The 23,596-nt window shown below is 43.9% G+C and overlaps 1 protein-coding gene and 1 long non-coding RNA gene across 4 annotated transcripts in view; one reads left to right on the top strand and one right to left on the bottom strand.

The window, feature by feature from the left end:
- The window catches only part of LOC134359297 (uncharacterized), a 47,602-nt gene extending 32,110 nt beyond the window's left edge, over window positions 1–15,492 (top strand). Inside the window, exons 1-4 of one of the 2 annotated variants that reach the window (XR_010021078.1) lie at window positions 10,553–10,685; window positions 11,500–11,674; window positions 14,084–14,182; window positions 14,424–15,492. This is a non-coding gene — a long non-coding RNA (uncharacterized LOC134359297). Of the gene's footprint in view, window positions 1–10,552; window positions 10,686–11,499; window positions 11,675–14,083; window positions 14,183–14,423 lie in introns of those variants that run through there. The other variant, XR_010021079.1, reaches the window with a different exon arrangement.
- Window positions 1–23,596, bottom strand: part of mrpl42 (mitochondrial ribosomal protein L42) — a 56,504-nt gene that overhangs the window by 19,119 nt on the left and 13,789 nt on the right. Inside the window, exons 3-5 of one of the 2 annotated variants that reach the window (XM_063072293.1) lie at window positions 11,297–11,365; window positions 3,873–3,936; window positions 3,207–3,291 (exon numbers count right to left, since the gene is read on the bottom strand). In XM_063072293.1, coding sequence (XP_062928363.1) covers window positions 3,207–3,291; window positions 3,873–3,936; window positions 11,297–11,360 — 213 coding nt within the window. In that variant the 5' untranslated portion in view covers window positions 11,361–11,365. Of the gene's footprint in view, window positions 1–3,206; window positions 3,292–3,872; window positions 3,937–9,060; window positions 9,153–11,296; window positions 11,366–23,596 lie in introns of those variants that run through there. The other variant, XM_063072294.1, reaches the window with a different exon arrangement.

The following is a 23,596-nucleotide window of genomic DNA, read 5'->3' as shown; positions in this document are numbered from 1 at the left end:
GAAAAGAGTATGAATCAAATTTGGGAACTGATCAGCCAATAACAGTGAACGATATCAGATCAATTGTTCGAATATGGCAAGTATTCCTGCAGCCGAGTGACCGCGTAGTGAACTGATTTGGCACTCTCTTTTGGGTGCGGGCTTTTGAGTGTGCATTTTTTTTTAATATCACTGCGCCCAGTTCATAGCTCCCTCATCGTAAGTCACCCAGTGTGTACGGCAGCTAACAAAATCTTTTAATCCTGCTGCTCATTCGTCATTCATGCTCTGCACAGAGGTAATAAATAGGACAACTTAAAAATTGCTTTTGAGGTCCTCAAATTTAGAGAATTGAAACAGTGAAGATGGTTATACAATCTGCACCAGGATCTACTGATAGCATACCCCCATCTGTTAATCACTTCTCCTCTTTGTCCAAGCTTTAGGTTACCTCCCTGACCTAAATACGCAATGCGCAAATAGCAAAAAAAAGACAAACCAGAAACACATGGAACATGAACCAAATAACCCTTCAAACGCAAATCATCAGAGCGCGTTCAGTGCTGAGGACATTAAAAATTAAACCGCAGATTCCCCTGAGATAAAGTCCCATAGCCATGAGTCACGCTTCCAAGGCGATCAAACCCAAGACTCCAGCAGCAGTGACAGGGGGAATGGTCAAACACAGGCAGATGGCATTTGCCTTCTGTTCTCGTCCTTGTCAATTTAAATCTCGCTCCATGCTTTAATCGTTAAGAAGTATTGGAGCCAAACATGACTTCGTGTTCTGTTATTATAAAACAACGGCTTTACACTAATCCATCAACCTCACTGAATTCCCCAAGAGATAGCAAAAATACCAATTGTTCAGTGTTTTTCCAGCGGGAAGGCTGTCAACAAATGTAGAGCATGATATTAGGATTGTACAGCTCTTAAATCTAATGCTGTGTTAATTCAAAATTTAAACACTAACAGGAACAAACACTAAGACCCAGGAACTATTATAAACACAAGAGATTCTGCAGATTTTGGAAATTCACAGGAACAGACACAAAATGTTAGAGGAACTCAGGTCAGGCAGCATCTATGGTGGGTCAACATTTTGGGTTGAGACCCTTCATCAGATCTTATTCAATAGGAACTGTCATTTATTCCTTAGACAAATAAATCCAAAAATATCATTCTAGTTAAAAAAAAACACCTTCAATAATAATATTCAAGTTGTCGTTTGTATCCCATAGTTGTTCCATTAAAAATAACTAATCTGGCAGACTATCTGTATTATGATATCCACCCGTTTAAATGATCCTCTAGAAAAAACACTGGGGTGCATTATCAATGACACAATAAACCAGTTCCTCCCTCACATGCCGACAGCTGAAGTCAGGAATCAAATAAAGGACAAGTCAGCTTATGAGAAATATCAAGAGCTCAAAAACTAAACAGTCTGGAGTATAAAAACTCGAGCTTGTTGCTTAGCCCATCACCCCTGCTGGAGCAGAGGCTGCCGAAAGCATCTCGCCACAGTCCCCTGTCCTGGGCCAGTCTTTCAAGTTTTTCCCCAGGTGTAGCCCATCTTTGAAGATGCTTCCTTTGCCAGGAATGAGGTCTTTGGGCTTCCTTTGATGTTTCTGAAGCTCTGGGTTTTTACGGGATGTGGTTGCTAGCCGCTTGACCAATCCTCCCCCTCTCATGGCCAAGCTTGAGTCTAGCTATGACGGAAATTGAAGAGATTACATTAAAAAATGAGATTGGGCAAGCACAACCATTTTTACAGCTGTAATAAAGGAAAATCCTAAAGTAGTGTATGAATGAAGGAAGGGAAAGAGAATCAGAAAGAAAAGGAAAGAGTGGGCTTTATTAAAGGTCAAAACTGTAGCTTTAATTTGTAGGTGGAAGATCTGTCCTCATGAAGAATGTGATGCGAGTGTTGACAGTGAGGAGAAAAATATGAAATACCATAAATGGGGATAAACAGTAAGAAACAACATTCAAGGAGGCTCAACAACTTTAAAATGTGGATGCCATTTCCCAGGCTTTTAAAAAGTAAGGCAGGAAAAAGTGCACATTTGATTACAAGTTTCTATTCGTCTTTGGCTAAGGATGTGAACCCAAAAGACTGGAAGGCTACTGACATGTAGTCGTTTCCTGTAGTGGAATCTAGAACCAGAGGGCACAGCCTCAGAATAGAAGGACCACCCTTTAGGACAGAGATGAGCCAGAAGGCGGTGAATTGGTGGAATCCATTGTCACAGACGGCTGTGGACGCCAAGTCACTGAGTACATTTAAAGAAGATGATAGGTTCTTGATTAGCAACAGCGTCAAAGGTTATGGAGAGAAAGCAGGAGAATGGGGTTGCAAGGGAAATTAAATCAGTCAAGACCGAATGGCCTAATTGTACACTTACGTTTTATGGTACTTGGAGCAGGCAAACAAAGCAAGGGAATGTACTAACTGTGGTAGAACAGACGGCTTTGAGACACGTATACACTAATTATTGAAGGTAGCAACAGAACAGAATGAAAATAAGTCAATATTCAGAGAAGCATAGATTAACTAAAATATACAGATGTTGCTGGCATCATCTATCAAGACAGGTGGATCGTGCCAGAACTGTGTAAAACTGTAATTAGGCAACAGCAGGGCTCGCTGTACCGAGTCAGTCACTACACTATAGGAAGGAATGTGAGAGCACCAAAGAGAATAAGGGAAGATTTACAAGAATTCTGGCAAAACTGGAGAAATGTGGTTTGAAAGAGTGATTGTCTGTCTTGGGACTGCATTCTTTGGAATAAAGGAACTGATGGGGAGATTTGAATGAAATGCATAAAATTATTACAAGACCTACATGGAATAAACAGGAAGGGCATATTTCTTTCAGCAAAGAAGTCATTAAATAGATGTAATTTCAAGTTCATTGGTAGAAATACTAGATGAAAGTTGATAAAAGATTGAACAGGTAGCAGGAGTGTGGCACTCTCAGTCTGCAATGTGGATGAAGACAGAAACCTTCACCAGCACTTAAAGGAGCACTAAATAAGTGCAAGATTAGAGACTAAAGGTCAAGAAATGGGACTGTTATGGTTTATTAAATTGTTCTAGCTATGAAATGATTCTAAGTTATCTTGTCAATGTTGAAATTGTATTGAGTAACTCTATGTCTACAACAAAGTATACACAATGTAAAATAACTCCAGCATAAACATGTGTAATTACTCAGCCCCACCTTGGTGTGCTCGTATGGGATGTCCACTGACGGGTGGTAACAAACAATTGTCCGTCCATCTGACGTCAATGCAAGTTCAACTTTACTGCCAAGAAATGAAGGTAAAAATAAGACCAGGACAGTTGAGAATCCCACCCCTCCTGCTTCTTCTTAATGATGATCCCCGCCTCGGTTCCATTGCCCAGTTATTGTCCAGTTCAATAACTGGGCATCATGGCCCTGACAAGCTATGATACAACCTCCACAGCTCCCTTGGGTACAAGACCTCAGCGAAGAAATCCCCTCTTTGCCATCGTCTTAAATTCTGCCTTAAGTTCTACAGTCCTTCTTGAGGGAAACATCCTCTCAGCTGCTAACCCATTAGGCTTCTCAGAATCTCATGGTTCAATCAAACCACCTTTTTCTTCTGAACTGAAAGTTGGCTTAGTGGCAGTCTTAGTCAAATCTTTCATTGTTAATCAACCTCTCATTCCAGGAATCGGCCTGGTGAATCCTCTCTGAGGTATGATTAATACTAACAGATTTTCCCTTAAATAAGGAGACTAAAACTGTATTTGGAATGTGATCTCTCTCACATCTTCTTTAGTCATGGTGTGACTTTGTAACTTTTATTTACTGCAGGAAAATCTAGTTTTCAGTAAGAGAATCAGAAATGTAATTACTCACCAGTTATAGTCATTGGGAAGAGCAGTATACGTAGACTTCTGGCAAACACAACTCCAGCCTCCACCTAAATAACAGAAATTGGCTCAAGTAGTATTCCCTCACACCACTGCTTTAAATGTAACTTTCTTTAGTCAACTTACTATCAGTGCATTTCAAAAATCTTTATGGAACAAATTAAAATAAAACCTTACGTACAGACTTTCTTATCTTTAGATGTGACACAAAATATCTGGGCAATAAATGTTAACTTCTCTGCTAATGCATTTTGAAGTTTAAAGTTCAAAGAAATTATTATCAAGGTACATATATGTCACCATATACAATCTTGAGTTCATTTTCTTGCAGGCATTCACAGTAAATACAAAGAATATAGAATATATAATAATAAATAGGAATAAATATTAGGAACACAAGTGGAACTTCCCAGTGGCCAAACATTTTCATTCTGATTTCCATTCGGATGTGTCGGTTCATGGTTTCCTCTCGTGCCATGGTGAAGCTACCCTCAGGGTGGAGGAACAACATCTTATATTCCATGTGGGTAGCCTCCAAAACGATGGCATGAATATTGATTTCTCCTTCCGGTTAAAAAAAATTCCCTCCCCTCTTCTTCTATTCCCCAGCCAGTGTCTTACCTCTTCTCACCTACCTATCACCTCCCTCTGGTACCCTATGGTCCACTCTCCTCTCCTGTCAGATTCCTTCCTTCCGAGCCCTTTATCTTTCCTACCCACCTGGTTTCAGCTATCGCCTTCTAACTATCCTCTTTCCCGTCCCTCACCTTTTTATTCTAGCGTCTTCACATCTCCTTTCCAGTCCCGAAGAAGGGTCGACTGTTTATTTCCATGAATGCTGCCTGATCCGCCGAGTTCCTTCAGCATTTGTATGCGTTGCATAAGATGAAGAGTTCTTGAAAGTGAGGCCATAGGTTGTGGGAACAATCCAGTGTTGGGGTAATTCAAGTCATCTCCTCTGGTTCAAGAGCCTGACAGTTGAAGGGTAATAACTGTTCCTGAACCTGGTGAATTCAAGTCCACCAGCCTTGAATTTTCATACACTTGCAAATTTAAAATTCTAACTAAATTTCATGCAACATATCAGAATACAATGAAAGCATCCTACACTGCATGAATAATGGTGTATCCCAGAGGCCATTAAAATCCTACAATAAGTTGCATGATCCCCAGAGAAACAAACCAGCTGTTTCCCATCCAATTTCAGTATTTTACCCACCAGCTCTGTACACTTACGTGTTCATCGCAGGATCTTTACTCTTATCCTGTCAAAATAGGGGTTTGTCCTCAACTTCCTTCTTTCCTGATCACCTTTCATGCCCCACAATTCGATGTGGCCCACCAGAGATTTATTCCCAAAACGCTCATTCCCACCACAAATGGCCATTCTGGTTTCCATTGAGCTCACTCCCTTTTACCCAACACACTGTCGGACAGCACAGGGGTGCAGCTGGTAGACATCAGTGTCACTCTCACAACGTGTAAACTTGATATGCAAGCCTTCAGAGTCAAGTCACATTCTAAACAATGTCTGGGAAATTCAACAATGGAGAAGTTTGAAAGTTGTGCCGTGAATTTCTACATCACCAGGACACATCACATCCTGAGAGTTCAGTCAGCAGGAGTGAAGGTGTTGCAGTGAGAACCTGTTTCTGTACCATAAACTTTCAAAACAACCATTGTTGTTGTTATGAACAACTTCAGGGTTGCTCAGTTGCTGGTCATGGCCCTCAGCTAACCGTAGTATCAACACTTTGACCACTTGAAGCCCGAAGGTTGATTGGGTAAGCGAGGCCCGATGGTTGAAGGCCTGGGTTTTCAAGTCCACTGAGGAAGTCAAAGCCCATTGTCTGTGAATCCCTGAGCCCACTGGAGGCTTGAGATGGCCAGTCCTGGGATTGGACTGTGCATGTGTGTGTGTGGGTGGGAGGGAGGAACAACGTGTTTTGTTGGTGTGCAGTTTTCACTTTCTCACTATGAGACCAGAAACCAGTCTCCATCTGAACCACAAAGAGATGCAGATTGGTAGGTTAATTCACCACAGTAAGTTGGCCCCAGGACAGGTGAGTATAGTGGTGGCAGGATATTGATGGGAATGTATGGAGAATAAATAGCATTAGTGCGTACAATGTGAGCTTGATGATCAGCTTAGATTCACATGAAGGGCTACACAACGCGTAGAATCACAACTCCTGCAGATTTGCCTCATATACTTCCATTCAGCACTCACGTACTTTTCCCAATCACATTAATGTGCATTCAGCACTTATCCCATAGAAAACCTACAGCACAATACAGACCCTTCGGCCCAAAAAGCTGTGCCGAAGATGTCCTTACCTTAGAGGGTTACCCATAGCCCTCTATTTTTCTAAGCTCCATGTATCCATCCAGAAATCTCTTAAAAGATCCTATCGTTTCCGCCTCCACCACTGCCGCCGGCAGCCCATTCCACACACTCACCACTCTGTGTAAAAAACTTACCCGACATCTCCTCTGTACCTACTTCCTTACACTGTCTCATTGGAACGTATCTACGCAGAACCCCACGCAAATATCCCCTGAACATTTGCCACATTTCTTCCGTACGTTTCCCTGAGAACATCAGTTTCCAATTTATGCTTCCAAGTTCCTGCCTGATAGCCTCATATTTCCCCTTACTCCAATCAAACATTTCCCAACTTGTCCGTTCCTATCGCTCTCCAATGCCGTTCTGATGATACAGCTCCCTCAATGCTGAGACCCAACCACTGGACTGCTGAGGAATCTGAGACTGGACTCCCTCTTTCCTTTACAGGAAAACAGACCAATGACCCTTCAAACAACTCTTTGCCGTTTCAGGGAAATGACAACAGCACGAGAAAATCTGCAGATGCTGGAAATTCAAGCAACACACACAAAATGCTGGTGGAACACAGCAGGCCAGGCAGCATCTCTAGGAAGAGGTACAGTCGACGTTTCGGGCCGAGACCCTTCGTCAGGACTAACTAAAAGAAGAGATAGTAAGAGATTTGAAAGTGGGAGGGGGAGATCCGAAATGATAGGAGAAGACAGGAGGGGGAGGGATAAAGCTAAAAGCTGCAAAGTTGATTGGCAAAAGGGACACAGAGATGGAGAAGAGGGATGATCATGGGACGGAAGACCTAGGGAGAAAGAAAAGGGGAGGGGAGCCCAGAGGAAGATGGAGAGCAGGCAAGGAGTGATTGTGAGAGGGACAGAGAGAAAATGAGGGAAAAAAGGGGGGGAAATAATAAATAAATAAATAAATCAATAAGGGATGGGGTAAGAAGGGGAGGAGGGGCATTAACGGAAGTCAATGTTCATGCCATCAGGTTAGAGGCTACCCAGATGGAATATAAGCTGTTGTTCCTCCAACCTGAGTGTGGCTTCATCTTGACAATAGAGGCGGCCATGGATTCACATATCAGAATGGGAATGGGACTTGGAATTAAAATGTGTGGTCACTGGGAGATCCTGCTTTCTCTGGTGGACAGAGTAGGTGTTCAGCGAAATGGTCTCCCAGTCTGCACTGGGTCTCACCAATATATAGGCCACACTAGGAGCACCGGACGCAGTATATCACACCAGCTGACTCACAGGTGAAGTGTCACCTCACCTGGAAGGACTGTCTGGGGCCCTGAATGGTGGTGAGGAAGGCAGGTGTAGCACTTGTTCCGCTTACAAGGATAAGTGCTGGGAGGGAGATCAGTGGGAAGGGATGGGGGTGGGGGGAGACAAATGGACAAGGGAGTCGCCTAGGGAGCAATCCCTGCGGAAAGCAGAAGGGGGGGGAGGGGAAGATGTGCTTGGTGGCAGGATCCCATTGGAGGTGGCAGAAGTTACAGAGAATTATATGTTGTACCCGGAGTCTGGTGGGGTGGTAGGTGAGGATAAAGGGAACCCTATCCCTAATGGGGTGGCGGGAGGATGGAGTGAGAGCAGAAGTGCATGAAATGGGAGAGGTGCGTTTGAGAGCAGAGTTGATGGTGGATGAAGGGAAGCCCCTTTCTACTTTCATCAATGATTGTTATCTACCTGTAGCACAGGTGGAGGCTTGATCACCTAACGTCTGTCTGGAAGTCCTCAGACTCTAGATTTCAAAACTTCCCCAAAATTGTATCACCTTAATCTAAAAAGGGCTTCCGAGATGGCAACACGTCTCCTTACTGCAAAGTACAATTATTTCTTGCCAAACCATTGTTTCCCTTTAATGACCAGTCTTGAAACAATGATTCAAATTTCCATTTCCCACCCCTCTCTGAATGGGAAAGGATGGTGACTGTACTAAGCTGGCCTGATAGATAGTATTTTAATGTGTGTTTGTGCTTATCCGAGATAGCTAAGAGACGGGAAAACAACACAAGTGGTGGTGCTGTTAGTTCAGAAATGGTAAGAGGTTGTAAATCATAACTGATCTGCATGGAGGAGCCTTAAGTAAAATGGGGTGAATGAAGGTAGAGGACAGGTGAAAAACTGTTTCTTGCTCCATGGACTCTACCCAACCTGCTGAGTATTTCTGGCAGTTTCAGATTTTCATGTAGCCATAGGAATAGTATAATGATTAAGACTGCAGATGCTGGAAATCTGAAACAGAAACAGGTCCTAACAGAGTCAATAAGCTGAAATTTGAACTGTTTATCTGTCCACAGAAGCTTTCTGACCTGCTGAGAATTACAGCATTTTCTATTTCTTTTTAATGTCACACAAAAATATTGTATTCCCAGTACCCAGTGCATGAGCGAAGGGGGTGAGGCAAGTGTATGTATGTGCCGGGGTGGTGACATGCGGAGGCTGGTGGAGTAAGGAGGGACTGAGGTTAAGCCAGAGGCCCGGCAACTTCCAGGCACCGATAGCCCAGAGACTGGGATGGGTTTGGGGGTGGCGGGATGCAGTACTCATGAATATAACAAGTCGGAATCAAAGACAAAACTGGGAAAATGTGTTATTTATAGTTCCCTATTTAGACGTCTTTGATCATGAAACTCAGATTACTGGTGTTTGTCTGAAGCCGGTAAATCAGTCAGCGAAGAGGGCGGATTGAGCTCTGGAGTAGGTGGGGACCATTAATCAAAAGCTAGGTTCTTTATCAACACCAATGACCCCAGGTCGCCTGTGACTGTCTATCTGTCCTCTGCTCCCGGTGCCTCTGACGTTTCTGCCCGTAACAGTGACTGTACCTCTGATCGCCACCGCTCCAACCCCGGTAACCAGCCTCCGTCCGACCAGCAGCGCCATTTTGCCGCTTACCGGAAACGGAAAGGAGTCTTCCCCGTCAAACTGTTCCGACTGGAAACTGGGTCCGGAGTCCGGGGTCCGGGGTCCGGCCCTCGGACCTGGGTGCCCTGGCAACCTTGCAATAGTTTCATCAGTAGTTTAATTGATGGGCCGGGTGGAGTTTGGGCTTGAGAAGACGAAACATTCAAGACAGTCACACTGAACAACTGAGTTCATAACTAAATTACCAATCTCACTCTTTGGTCCTAGAGTTAACTCAATATATGCCATTGTCACTGCCACAAAGTTTGGAAATGAACTGCAGTGGAGGAACAATACCAGCTCAAACATTTTCATAACTGAAGAAAGCCTGATAAACATATTTGTAATGCCGTAAAGGGGATGGAAGGGATAGAGGCAGTGGGACAGTGGAAGGAAGGAAAAAACAGCGAGTTAAAATGAGAGAGAGAGGGACTGGGATCTCAGCCAAAAGACAGAGGCTAACTTTAAAATCATTCCCGTTAGTTTCAAGGTAGTTACGGAGAAAAATGGGGCTGGCCTTGAGATTCTAAATTAGAGTGAGACCAATTTTGTTGGGATTTGGCAGGCATGAATTGGGATTCACTGTTTTCCTCACATCTGAACCTGAATCACCGATATACGGTATGTGGTGAAATTTGTTTCAGTAATGCAGTGCGGGGAGCAGTACAGTGAAATACATGAAGGATACTACAAATTACAATTTTATATATAAATGGTGCAAAAAGGAGACCAAGTATAGTGAGTTATTGTTCATGAGTTCATGGATCGTTCGGAAATCTGAAGGCAGAGGGGAAAGAAGCTGTTCCTAAAATGTTGATTGTGTGTCTTCACAGACATCCCACCTCTCCCGGAAGTTCCGGGAGTCTCCTGAATATTAATTGTGGCTCCCTGATGCCCGCAAATTATATACAATATCCCGGAAATCAATTTTTTTGAGAGGGAGTGAGAGAAAAGCAAGAGAGAGCGCGAGAGCGACCACGAGAGAGAGAGCGCGCGAGCGAGAGCGCACCATGGCAGAGTGTTCCAAAAAAAATATAAAACGTATGTTACCCCAGACTGCACTAAAGTGTACCCCTGCCTAATAGGGGTCAAAATAATGACAGTGTTGCTCGCTGCACTGTTTGCAACAGTGACTTTTCTATTGCCCATGGTGGGTTAAGACTGTAAAAGACATGTTGAGGTGAGTTTAACAGGTGTCATTTGTTCATTAGCATAGCTAACGTTATTTAAACTAGCTGGCCAGCTGCTAAGGAGCTACTCTATTACAGACGTCCCACCTCTCCCGGAAGTCTCCCGCAAATTGATGGTGCTACCTCCCTGAAATGAGTTTTTGCAGGGTGGGATGTCTGGTCTTCAGGCTCCTGTACCTCCTCTCTAAAGGTAGCAATGAGAAGAGGGCAAACAACAGGAATTCTGCAGATGCTGGAAATTCAAGCAACACACATCAAAGTTGCTGGTGAACGCAGCAGGCCAAGCAGCATCTGTAGGAAGAGGTGCAGTTGACGTTTCAGGCCGAGACTCTTCGTCAGGACTAACTGAAGGAAGAGTGAGTAAGGGATTTGAAAGTTGGAGGGGGAGGGGGAGATGCAAAATGATAGGAGAAGACAGGAGGGGGAGGGATAGAGCCGAGAGCTGGACAGGTGATAGGCAAAAGGGGATACGAGAGGATCATGGGACAGGAGGTCCGGGAAGAAAGACAAGGGGGGGGGACCCAGAGGATGGGCAAGAGGTATATTCAGAGGGACAGAGGGAGAAAAAAGAGAGTGAGAGAAAGAATGTGTGCATAAAAATGAGTAACAGATGGTGTACGAGGGGGAGGTGGGGCCTTAGCAGAATGAGAAGAGGGCATGGCCTGGCTGGTGGGGGTCCTTAATAATGGATACCACCTTTCTGAGGCATCGTTTTAAGAACATAAATCATAGAAATCTATAGCACAATACAGGCCCTTCAGGCCACAATGTTGTGCTGACCACGTAACCTACTCTAGAAGCTGCCTAGAATTTCCCCACCGCGTCGCCATCTAGTTTTCCAAATTCCATGTGCCTATCTAAGAGCCTCTTAAAAGACCACCTCTACCACTGCTGCTGACGGTGCATTGCACACACCCACTCTTCTGTGTGAAAAACTTGCCCTTGACACCCCCCCCCACCACCGTACCTAATTCCAAGCACTTCAGCACGCCATGATGGAAACAGTCGACATTTCGGGTGAGACCCTTCATCAGGGCTGGAAAGAAAGAGAAGTCAGGTTACGAAGATGGTTTGGGGGAGGAAGAAGAACAAGGATTCTAGATGATTCAGATATTCCTCAGTGGTCAAGGAGGTTACATGCTAGACAAATAATTCTTTCATTGTTTTTAGGGAGAGCACAGTGGTACAACTACAAGAGCCATTGCCTTACAACTCGAACAACCTGGCTTCAGTCTGGACCTCCGGTGCTGCCTGGGTGGAGTTTGCAAGTTCTTTTTCTGGTCTGAGGAATTTCCTTTCGGTATGTGGGTTGCTGACCTCATGGCCAATATAAATTGCATTAATGGTAAGAGTTTCCCTTCAGCTTTACTGTAAAAGCCCTGGTTGTGTTCCAGTGCTCCTTGCAATTCTGGTGTAATCTACCTGGTCTTCCAAGTTAGTTTATTATCAAAGTCTGCATATGTTTCAAAATTCAAAGTTTCAAAGTGCATTTATTATCAAAGGATGTATAAGTTATACAGCCTTGAGATTTGTTTGCTTATAGGCAGTCACAAAGCAAGGAATCCGAAAGAACCCAATTAAATAAGTTAAACCAAACCCCCATAGCCCACAGAGAAAGAGAGAAGGAAAAACACGAAACAAATTATTTAAACAATGGAAGCAAGTAACAACAGCAGCTTTCCAAACCAAATGGAGTCCTTAGATCCAATTCCCCAGAGTAGGCCCAAAGGCTCGATTTCAGTTAATCATATTAGTGGGGCAAATCGCCACAAAACTCACAGACACGAAGCACAGCAACCGGGGGCAGTCTTCACAGACCCAGCATTGCAGAGAGAGAAGCCCCCAGACTTCTACTGGCTTGAAATTCATTTTCTGGCAGGCATTAACAGGAAAATAAAGAAATAATTTACAATAAAATGGTCTTTTATTCTGTCTTCTCACCTCATGAAGGAAGGCATCCTATTGGCCTGTCCTTTTAAAGATATGCACCCCTGCCCAGCTGTTCCTAGAGAAAAAACTACTTGCTGAAGGCGAGATGTTAACACCAGGGCAGGAGGACTAGTGGTTTCAGGGCCACCGTGGCTATGAACCCTGATAATGCTGAGTGGTCCAGCACCTCAAGAAGCCCTTTGGCCGAGCATGATGCCAATTCAAACTAATCCCACCTGCCTGCACGTGGTGTATACCCCTCCATTATGTGGAGGCACCCACCATTCTCTGTATGTCAAATAGAAAACTAAATACTCACCTCATAAACTTCCTTGAAACTTTTCCCCTCTCACTTTAAACCTCTTTAACTTATTATTTTGAGACATAGCATAATAATAGGGTCTTCTGGCATACAAGCCTGCACTGCCCAATTACACCCTTGTGAACAATCTCACCTCGGGTATTTTGTAGGTATTATTACGGACTTCACCATCTCCTGAATATCTTGTATTTATGATTGCTGTCAGTGCTGTTGCTGCCTGAACTTAATGATAATTTTTTTTCAGATTTCTGGGATCTGCAGTACTTTGCCTCTGGATTCCTTTAGATTTTGTTGGTGTGCCATTCCTGTAGATGCTGAATTGTGCAAAGTTAAGCACAAATATAAACTGGATTGTGGAACCTCCATTGGCAACAATAGTACTCCAGAATTGTGTGTGTTTGATATCATGCTCTGCCAACACTGCATCCTACTGGCAGATGTTGGTACTGCACGTACCAAATTGGCAGCTGGTACAGCCTCAAATGTGCTGGTGTGCGTCAGTTGCCATATTAGAACCATTGCTACCTATTGTACCCGGACACTGGGTTCTTCACAGAAGACTTATGCAAATCTCTTACCATCTAGTTTGTCCCAACCCATTTGTAGTCTTAGAGTCTACTTTTCTGAAGATAAAAAAGCCATTCAATCTTTTTGTTAGCTGCAACCTCTCAGGTTTTTTTTTACTGCAAGGAAACTAGAACTGCAGACAATATTTAAGGTACCTGTCCCAAAGGTGTTTAAAATATCTTCACAGCCGTATCGTTGGTTACATGCTTATTTCAGCCTAATTGGATAGAAACACCAATGCACAGGAGCAGAAGGGTCTGTGGAAAGTGGTGTATATAGCCCGGTCCATCACAGGCATCACGGAGCACTGCCACAAGAAAGCAACATCCATAATCAAGGGTCCCTACCATCCAGACCAAGCTGTCTTCTTGCTACTACTGTCGGGCAGGAGGTACAGGAGCTTTAGGTCCCACACCACCAGGTTCAGGAGCAGTTATTACCCGACAGCAATCAGGCTCCTAAGCTGACATGGCTAACTTCACTCACCTCAACAATGAACCAATTGCACAACCTACAGATTCATTTTCATGGGCTCTACAACTCATGTTCTCAGTATTAGTTATTTATTTATATTTGCATGACTTATCCTCTTTTGCACATTAGTTGTTTATTAGTCTTTGTTATTTATAGTTTTTCATCAATTCTGTAGTATCTCTTTATTTTCCTGTAAATGCCTGCAAGAAAATGAACCTCAGGTAGTGTATATGTACATTGATATTACATTCTCTGTGACTAACTGAGCAAACCACACATTTGTTTAAACCAAATGAAAGAATGTGACAACTTTTTGTGATAAACACTTTGCAAAGTGTGACACTCACTGATCAATAAGATAGCACATACTAAACTTACACAACATTGCCTGATGGATGTTATGTTGGTCTCGTCCAAAAGTATTTTTTCTTACTGGTGAGTCTTTATCCATTATTTGATTAGTGCTCAAGGCAACAAAGCAATGCAAGTTATCGTCCTCCTGGGGATGCTAAGAGGGAGTCAACAGCTGACACTGAAAACACCTATCTGCAAGACGTTCCGGTAGGATGGACTGGACGCTTCCTTTTGGGTTCGGATTCAGTTGGATGGAATGTCTGTGAATCCATGAGTCTGCTGGAGGCTGAAGACAGCCATTGCTGGGATTAGAGGACTGTGTATGTGTGTGGGTAGGTGGGAGAGAGGAACAGGTCTTGGTTAGTTGTTGTGGCTTTGTCGCTTGGTATATTATTCTGTGTTGTGGGAGGTGGAGAGGGTCATTAACTTTAAATTCCTTTCATTTCAGAATATCTTTCCAGCACATAAGTGCCATTACAAAGACAGCATAGCAGCACCTCTACTTAGAAGTTTGTAAAGATCCGGCATGTCATTTAAAACTTTGACAAACTTCTACGGATGCACAGTGGAGAGTACCCTGACTGGCTAGATCAGGGCCTGGTGTGGAAATACCAATGACCTTGAATGGAAAAGCCTACAAAACATAGTGGATACAGCCCAGTCCGTCACAGGTAAAGCTCTCCCCCATTGAGCACATCTGCAAGGAGGGCTGTCACAGGAAAGGAGCATCCATCATCAAGGACCCCCTCCATCTAGGCCATACAGTCTTCTCACTGTTGCCATCAGGAAAGGGTACACGAGCCTTCGGACCCATACCACCAGGTTCAGGAACGGTTATTATCCCTTAACCATCAGGCTCCCGGTGCAGAATGGATAACTTCATTCACCCCAACACTGAACTGATTCCATATTAAGGACCTCACTTTCAGGGACTCCACAACTCATGTTCTCAATATTTAGTAGGTGTCTATTATTATTTTGTTTCTTTCTTTTTTTGTATTTGCACAACTTTTGCACATGGGTTGTCTGCCTTTGTGTGCAGTTTCTCATTGTTTCTATTGTGTTTCTTTGTATGTGGTATGGATGCCTGCAAGAAAATGAATCTTGGGGTGGTATATGGTGATACGTGTGTACTTCGATAATAAATTTACTTTGAACTTTGAGCATTGTGGGCGTGCAGTGTTGGCACCGGAATGCATGGCGACACTTGCGGACTGCTCCCAGTCCATCCTTGGGTGTGTTGGTCGCTAACGTAAATAACACATTTCACTGTATGTTTCCATGTTCATGTGACAAATAAATCTGAGTCCAGACCTGAAGATGAGTGCTGCCAATGGTTTAATGAAGCACTGTTCACCTAATCCCTTGTGCTGCTCTAAACTACTTAACCCCACTGTAAACTCATCCCCCCTCAACATCCTCGAGCATCCCTCTGTCAGTGCGTTTACTTGCATCTTCAGCTGCTGGACACCCATCGAATTCAGCCTCATCCTCAGGCAACGTAATTCGTCAGCAAAGCGTTGGAGGGACTCAGCAGCATCTGTGGAGGGAAATAAACAGTCGGCATTTCCAGCCAAGTCTCTCCATCAGGATTGGGAAAGAAAGGAGAAGAAACCAGGATAAGAAGTTGGGGGAGAGGGAGGGGGAGGGGAGAGGGGGGCATCTCTATGGTGCATCTGATCTGATGAGTTTCTCCAGCATTTTGCATGTATTGCTCTGGATTTCCAGCATCTGCAGAATCTCTTGTGTTTATAATGTAATTCCTCTCCTGGATAACAGCATTCTCAAAATCCTCACTCCAAACCACCCATGCAACACATGACTCCCACTCACTGCCTCCTTACTGGGAGAGAGAGAGAGCACAGATAACATTGGGCGTAACACTGGACAGAGGAATGGCGCTGGTCCTCAGCTGTCATCCTGCCGAGGGCAAGGCCATGGAGACTGGCATTCCTCAGGTGGGAGATTTGTGTCTGTCTTATTGGATGTAACACTGGGCAGGACAGTAACCTGCATTTTGTGGTAGATAGAGCAAGGGTGCTCGATAGAGCCGTCCCCCAGTCATTGCCTTAGGCTCTGCACCATCAGTCCCACAAACCTGGCTGTCGAGAACTGACAGACCAAGGCACTTGGTAACTCGTTGCTAGTGGGTGGAAGGGATGGTGATGACGGGACTACAGAAGTTTATTTTGAATGGCTAGACTCGCCCTTCAACCCTCACCTCCCAAATCAGAACCTACATACCCACCCCACACCCCCTACCCCCTAGCATGCAGAGCTGCAGGACAGCAGCCTACACAGGGTTTCAGAACCCTGGGGTATAGTCCATCTGGTCCTGGGGACTTACCTACACCTTCCCTACAGCCCATGAAGTGTGCCAGCCTTTTAACCTAATCTAAGATCAATCTAACTCTTTCTTTCTTCATAGCCCTCCAGTTTTCTATCAACCACGTGCCTGTCCAAGAACTTCTTAAATGTCCATCATGTATCTGCCTCTACCACCACCCTTGGCAGGGGCGACATGCACTCTCCACTCACCTTACCCCGAAACTTTTCTCCCATCATCTTAAATTATACCCCCACACCTGGGAAAGAGTCTTTGGCTAGCTACTCAATCTATGTTTCTTACCATTTTGTACACCTCTATCAAGTTACCTCTCATTCTCCTTCTCTCCAAAGAGAAAAGCCCTAGTTCGCTCAACACATCTTCATAAGACGTACTCTTCAGTCCAGGCAGCATCCTGGTAAATCTCTGCACCGTCTCTAAAGCTTCCACATCCTTCTGTAATGAGGCAAGCAACTTAAATGATTTTTCTCCCAGGCAGCAGATCCAGTGATGACCTCAACCCAAAATTCAAACATACACTTGAACTCTGAAGATGGTGGCAGAGGAACCGGTTTCTTGAATGCCTGCTGGCTTATTCCTGCTCTTCTTACATAGTTATGCAGTGTCTAGTAGTTGGCCAGCAGGGCTTGGAGTTGCCGTGTTGATCCACCAAGACCAGCCAACCCAGGAGGGGGGATATGGGATGAACGATTGCTTCCAATGAACAACTTGGACAGCTTGCCAATTATAGGAAGCTCCATTGGGAAGTAAAAAAACTGATGTTTTTTTTGGAATTTTACTCACTTATTTCTAGAGTTGAACAGAATGGTTTCATAAGAGGTGTAGATTTAAGAACAAGTTAGTAGACTTACAGGGCCATAGAGAGCTGCAACACCATCAAATATGAATTTACACCAATCCTGGTTTTATTCTCCTCAGTTTACCATCAATTCCCCCAGATTATACCTCTCACCTGCACACTGGGGGTCCTTTTCCACTGTACTGCTGACAAAAACAACTGATTTCATGTCAGATGCACTGAATGGTCACATTATTGGGGTAGACCTATACACCTACTCATTACTATAAATACCTGATCAGCCAATTACGTGACAGCAACTCAATGCATAAAAGCATGCCTGATATGGTCAACAGGTTCTGCTGTCTAGATCAAGCATCAGAATGGGGGAGGAAATGTGATCTAAGAGACTTTGACCATGGAATGATTGTTGGTGCCAGACGGTGTGGTTGGGGTATCTCCAAAACTGCTGATCTCTTGGGATTTTCACGCACAACAATCTCTAGAGTTTACAGAGATGGGTGTGAAAAACCAGTAAGTGGCAGGTTCTGTGGGTTAAAAATGCCTTGTTAAGAGAGAGATATAGGAGAATTGCCAGACTGGTTCAAGCTGACAGAAAGACAATGGTAACTGCAATATTTACTGGTTTTATTTTGGATTTCTAGTAACCACAGTACAATAATATTTGACTGGAAGTGGTATGTGCCTTCTTCATCCTGCAACTTGGTGGATAAAATTATCCACCTCTTGCTGAGCCCGGTTGACTGATTTTATCATAATCAGAGTGAAGACTGAGCAGATTCAGTAATGGCTGAGAATTTTACCCCAAATATGAAAATGGCACAAGGGTAAGTAGAACAACCTCATGAGAATGGTGTTAACTGCACAATTCTGCACAGGAATAGGAGTACTAGGTTTCTCAAGTCTGGCCCAACATGAGAACATTGGATGCAGGAGCAGAATTAGGCCATTTCACCTATCAAGTCTGCTCCACCATTCGATCATGGCTGATTTATTATTCTCCATTCTTTTACCTTCTCTCTAGAACCTTTGACACCCTTACTAATTAAGAACCTATCAACCTCTGCTTTAAATGTACCCATTGACTTGGCCTCCATGGCCATCTGTGACAATGAACTTCACAGACTCACCACCCTTCAGCTAAAGAAATTCTTCATTGTCTCTGCTGTATAATGACATACTTGCATTCTGAGATTGTGCCCTCTGGTTCCAGACTCAACTATTGCCAACATCGTATCCACACTCACTTCATCTTGGCCTTTCAACATTTGATACGTTTCAATGAGATTCCCACTCATGCTTTCAACCTTCAGTAAGTACAGGCCCAGAACCATCAAACGCTCCTCAAAATGTTCCTGGCTGATCTATGCTGGCCTCAGCTGTCCTGTGTTAATTCTCCATAATCATCAATTCCTCAATCTTTCATATATGAATCTGTCTCTTCATTAAATATATTCAGTGATCTGGTAGCACCTCTGGTGGGGGAACGTGTCGTGTCCTTTTCAAGGCCGTTAGTCCACCTTTGGTCCCCACCTGGCACTCAGCTCTCACCTGTGGAGATAGGGAGTTGTCTATCCCAGCATGTGAAGACAGACTCCAGCAGATTGAGTGAATGAGACCAATGGAAGGTCCAACGGTCAAGAAGGCAGTCTCCGCAAGCATCGTGGAACGTGTAGAGCACGACAAGACACAGAAGACGTCCTGGTCATCCACTGCGCCTAGTCCCATCTCCAGCCGTCATGACTCTGTCTTGCCACTGGATCCAGATGGGAATTGGAAAGAGAGATTGGGGCTGACGCTGTGCAACTCTCCCTCACAGTAGTCCAAATCAAGCGCTAGTCTCGACATCATCATAATGGTGTCGAGATCCTCATCGACGATGGACGAACAACCAAGTGATCTGGACTCCAGCACTCTCTGGGACAGAGAATATCTTCTGAGAGAAGAGTTTTTTTACACACCTTAGCGTGAAATGATTAACCTCTTGTAACTATGCGCCCTTGTTCCTGACACTCCTACCGTATCACACTGGAGTGCATCACCGTTTCACAGTATAAGTACTCTACACCCTACATGAACTCATGCAGCCTTCTGGAACTGATGATTCAAAAAAAATTACAGGAAAGTATTTACAAAATTTCTTAAATCTTGGACCAGGAAAGTGCCACAATTGTTGCCAGCTCGCTATCTCTTGTAAGAGGGGTGCTGGCATTGCCAAAAATGATTCCGCTCTCACTTTGACTAACTTAAGAATATTCACAAGAGCCACAACCTGTTCGTTAGATCCACTGTTCTCAGATGCTGAGGACCACCTCCCAATGTCTAAGCTTTGCACTAACTGAGATTCCAATCTTCACTCTTCAGTAAGTGCCCGATGAGGAACCAATCATGGTTTGTGTAAAATGGTGATTGGTTTCCAACCCCTGAGAAGTGGCTCCCTGCAGTGTGCTGTTGGAATGAATCATCTTTCATTACATAAATGTATCTTGTAATTTCAAAGCTGATCACTGCTTGCAAGTTCAATGCATTCTGAACTAACACCATTCCCTCTTAGGTACAAGTATTTACCTGTGTTTATTAATATGCGTTAATGCTTTTAGAACATTACAGGGCATGATTAAATCCGTTTTGGGGAAGGTCGGATATGAAGGAGGGGATCTCAGTTGTGTTACCCCTGGGCCACCCTCTTGAGGAGAAAGAGAACAGTACATCTGTTTAGACAAAGGGTCTTGACCCAAAACACCAACTGTCCATTTCCCTCCGCAGATCCTGCCTGACCTTCCGTTCACTTCTTGTCCCAGATTCCAGGATCGGTGTCTCACCTGTCTCCTTAGTGTATATCTTTCCTGGGCTGTGGTGTCCATCTAAAACTGAATACTGTGAAGCCTCATCTAACATGGTGAGGTGTGGGCAGGAATTCTCCAGGCTGCTGCATATCAAAACCAGTGGTTCCTTCCCTGAGATGCCTCCAATTTTAGCAGCACCCACCCATGAGACCATCACCCAAGCCAAGCACTGCCAGTGATGACACTGTGGACTGAGGTTCGGCAGGATTCGCGACTGAGAGATACCCAGGCACAGTAAAGCTGTGCTGGATTCACACTGATGCATTTGGCACTCTACGTAGGGACTTGCTCAGCTCTGTTGGCAGTAAGGGAGGAGGGTCACCACACTGAAATACGTAGATAAATAGTTTATTATTGTCACATGTACTGAGACAGAGTGAAAAACTTTGCTTTGCATGACAAGAGGGATGATTTCAAAACCTAAATACCTCAAGGGAGCACAAAGGGGGAAAAAATAATAAGATGCAGAATATAGTGTTGCACCTACAGAGAAAGGTAGACAATACATTGATTTTCAAAGTAGGTACATGTCACCATATATACCTTTAGATTCATTTTCTTGAGGCATTCACAGGAAAATAAAGAAATACAGTAGATTTATGAAAAACTATACATAAACAAACATGTTCTACGAGTCTGTGGTGGCCAGTGCTATCATGTTTGCTGTTGTGTGCTGGGGCAGCAGGCTGAGGGTAGCAGACACCAACAGAATCAACAAACTCATTCGTAAGGCCAGTGATGTTGTGGGGATGGAACTGGACTCTCTCACGGTAAAAGACGATGCTGTCCAAGTTGCATGCAATCTTGGACAATGGCTCCCATCCACTACATAATGTACTGGGTGGGCACAGGAGTACATTCAGCTAGAGACTCATTCCACTGAGATGCATCACTGAGTGTCATAGGAAGTCATTCCTGCCTGTGGCCATCAAACTTTACAACTCCTCCCTTGGAGCATCAGACACCCTGAGTCATTAGGCTGGTCCTGGACTTATTTCCCAGCTTAATTTACATATTATTATTATTTAATTATTTATGGTTTTATATTGCTATACTGTATTATACTCTATTCTTGGTTGTTGCAACTGTAACAAAATCCAATTTCCATCAGGATCAATAAAGTATGACTATGACTATGACTGACAAATTACCAATGTGCAAAAGAAGAGAAATTGTGTAAGAAAATGCTGAGAACATGAATTATAAATTCCTTGAAAGTGAGTCTGTAGGTTGTGGCAACAGTTCAGAGTTGTGTTGAGTGAGGCTATCCACACTGGTTCAGGAGCCTGATGGTTTTCGGGTAATACGTGTTGCTGAATCTGCAGCGTGTGACCTGAGGTTCCTTCTCAATGGTAGTAGTGAGAAGGCAGCATGGTCTGGATTGTGGGTGTCCTTAATGGTGGATGCTGTTTTCTTGTGCCAGCACTCCTTGAAAATGAGCTCAGTAGTGGGGAGGGCTTTGCCTGTGATGGACTGGGCTGTATCCCCAGTCGATTCTTCCATTCCTGGGCATCGGTGTTTCCATTCCAGTCCATGATGCAACCAGTTAGATACTCTCCATCCTTCTTGTTGCCAATTGGCGGGTGGGCGATATGTTACTTTTTGTGCAAGACAAGAGTTGGGGGTTTGGGGTCTGATGTTCTTGTTGGTGTGTTTCTGTATGGGCCATCTGTTAATTTTTGTGTGTAAGAGAGGGGATTGGGGATCTGATGCTACTGTTGCTGTCCTTTCCTGCAAGGGAGGGTGTGATGTTAACTGTCGCTGTTTTTTTTGTGATGGAAAGGTTTGGGAGTCTTTGATGTTCCAGCTGCCATTTTTCGGTTGAATGATCTGTTAGTTTTTGTGTGAGGGAGAAGGTTAGGGGTTTGGGGTTTGATATTCCAGCTGCCATTTTCCATGTGGGCAATCTCTTAGTTTGTGTGAGGGAGGGGGTAGAGGATTTGGGGGGTTGCGAGATTTGTTTCTTTTTCATGCACAGGGGTTGATGTCTTTTCTTTCAACAACTCCCATGGTTTTTCTGTATTTCATGACTAGCTGGAGAAGACAAATATCAGAGTTGTATTGTACATGCATACTTTGACAATAAAATGAACTTTGAACTTTGGAACCTTTGAATCATGCATCTATAGAAGTTTGTTAAAGTTTTAGATGACTAGCCAAACCTTCACAAACTTCTTAGGAAAACAAACTGTTCAGTAAAAACGCATTAGGTCAATATTCACAATTTATTATTCCTTTCATCTTCTTATAAGCTCTGCTAGTCATCCCAGTGTCCACTAAAATGAGCCCTTCTGGTGGTTAAGAACTGCACATTGGAAATTCATTTTGGAGCATGTCTTTGTATTCATCCAAGGAATGTCAATCATTTATTTCTGCCCAGTCTAATGTTTACAGCAAATGGAAATGGGTTGAAGTTCTCCATGGAAACGAGCATACATTCCATGACACTGTGCAAGGCTTGAAGGTGGTTGTCATGTTTAGCTGGTGTTCCTGATGTCTTTGTTCAATTCTGCAATGTGAGACAGTAAGTGACGCAGACAAATCCAACTCATACCAGCAGTTGGTAAATTCCTGGCTGTTGACCAGAGGAACCTGTCATGAAATGACTGGCTTTTGTTTTGCCTCTGCTGGAAATATTTTAATATATCTTTGAGATGTTTTGGAGTTTGACATCTGGACATGGATGCTTAGCGGCTGCAGGGCCTCAGACAATGTATGAGATGAGATGGGGGCTTCTGCTCAGAAAGTAAGGCCAGAAACCACAGGAAACACTCAGTAGGAAGACAGCTTCTGGGAGAGAGAGAGAAAAAATACTTAACATTTCAGATCCAAGACTTTTTGTCAGAATCTTACCAGTTCTGCTGAAGGGTCCATTGACATGAAACATCAACTCTATTTTTCTCTCTGCATACACTGCCTGATCTGCAAGTGCTTCCAATATCTTTGGTTTTCATTTCAGCCTCTGTAGTTTTAAACCATATACATAGGAGCAGAATTAGGCCATTTGGCCCATCAAGTCTGCTCCACCATTCCCTCATAGCTGAGTTATTACCCCTCTCAATCCCACTCTCTTGCCTTCTCCCTGTAAACTTTGATCCTCTGATTAATCAAGAATCTATCAAACTTCACCTTAAATATATTTAGATTTAGATTTAGATTATGAGAACACTCAGTCCTCTTTTATTGTCATTTAGAAATGCATACATGCATTAAGAAATGATACAGTTTCTCCGGAGTGATATCACAGAAAACAGGACAAACCAAAGACTAACACTGTCAGAACCACATAATTATAACATACAGTTACAGCAGTGCAAAGCGATACCATAATTTGATGAAGAACAAACCATGGGCACGGTAAAAAAAAGTCTCAAAGTCCCAGAGTGGATCGACTCCCGAGTCCCTGATAGCAGGCGGCAAAAGGGAGAAACTCCCTGCCATAAACCTCCAGGCACCATCAACTTGCCGATGCCTTGGAAGCAGCCGACCACAGCCGACACTGAGTCTGTCCATCCGAAAACTTCGAGCCTCCGACCAGCCCCTCCGATACAGCCTCCTGAGTGCCATCCTCCGCCAAGCGCCTTCGACCTCACCCCGGCCGCTGAAACAGGCAAAGCCGAGGATTCAGG

The sequence above is a fragment of the Mobula hypostoma genome, chromosome 20 (genome assembly GCF_963921235.1).
Source record: "Mobula hypostoma chromosome 20, sMobHyp1.1, whole genome shotgun sequence".
Lineage (NCBI taxonomy): Eukaryota > Metazoa > Chordata > Chondrichthyes > Myliobatiformes > Myliobatidae > Mobula > Mobula hypostoma.
Note: the sequence above shows the minus strand (reverse complement) of the source record. Positions and strands in the feature narration are given on the sequence as shown.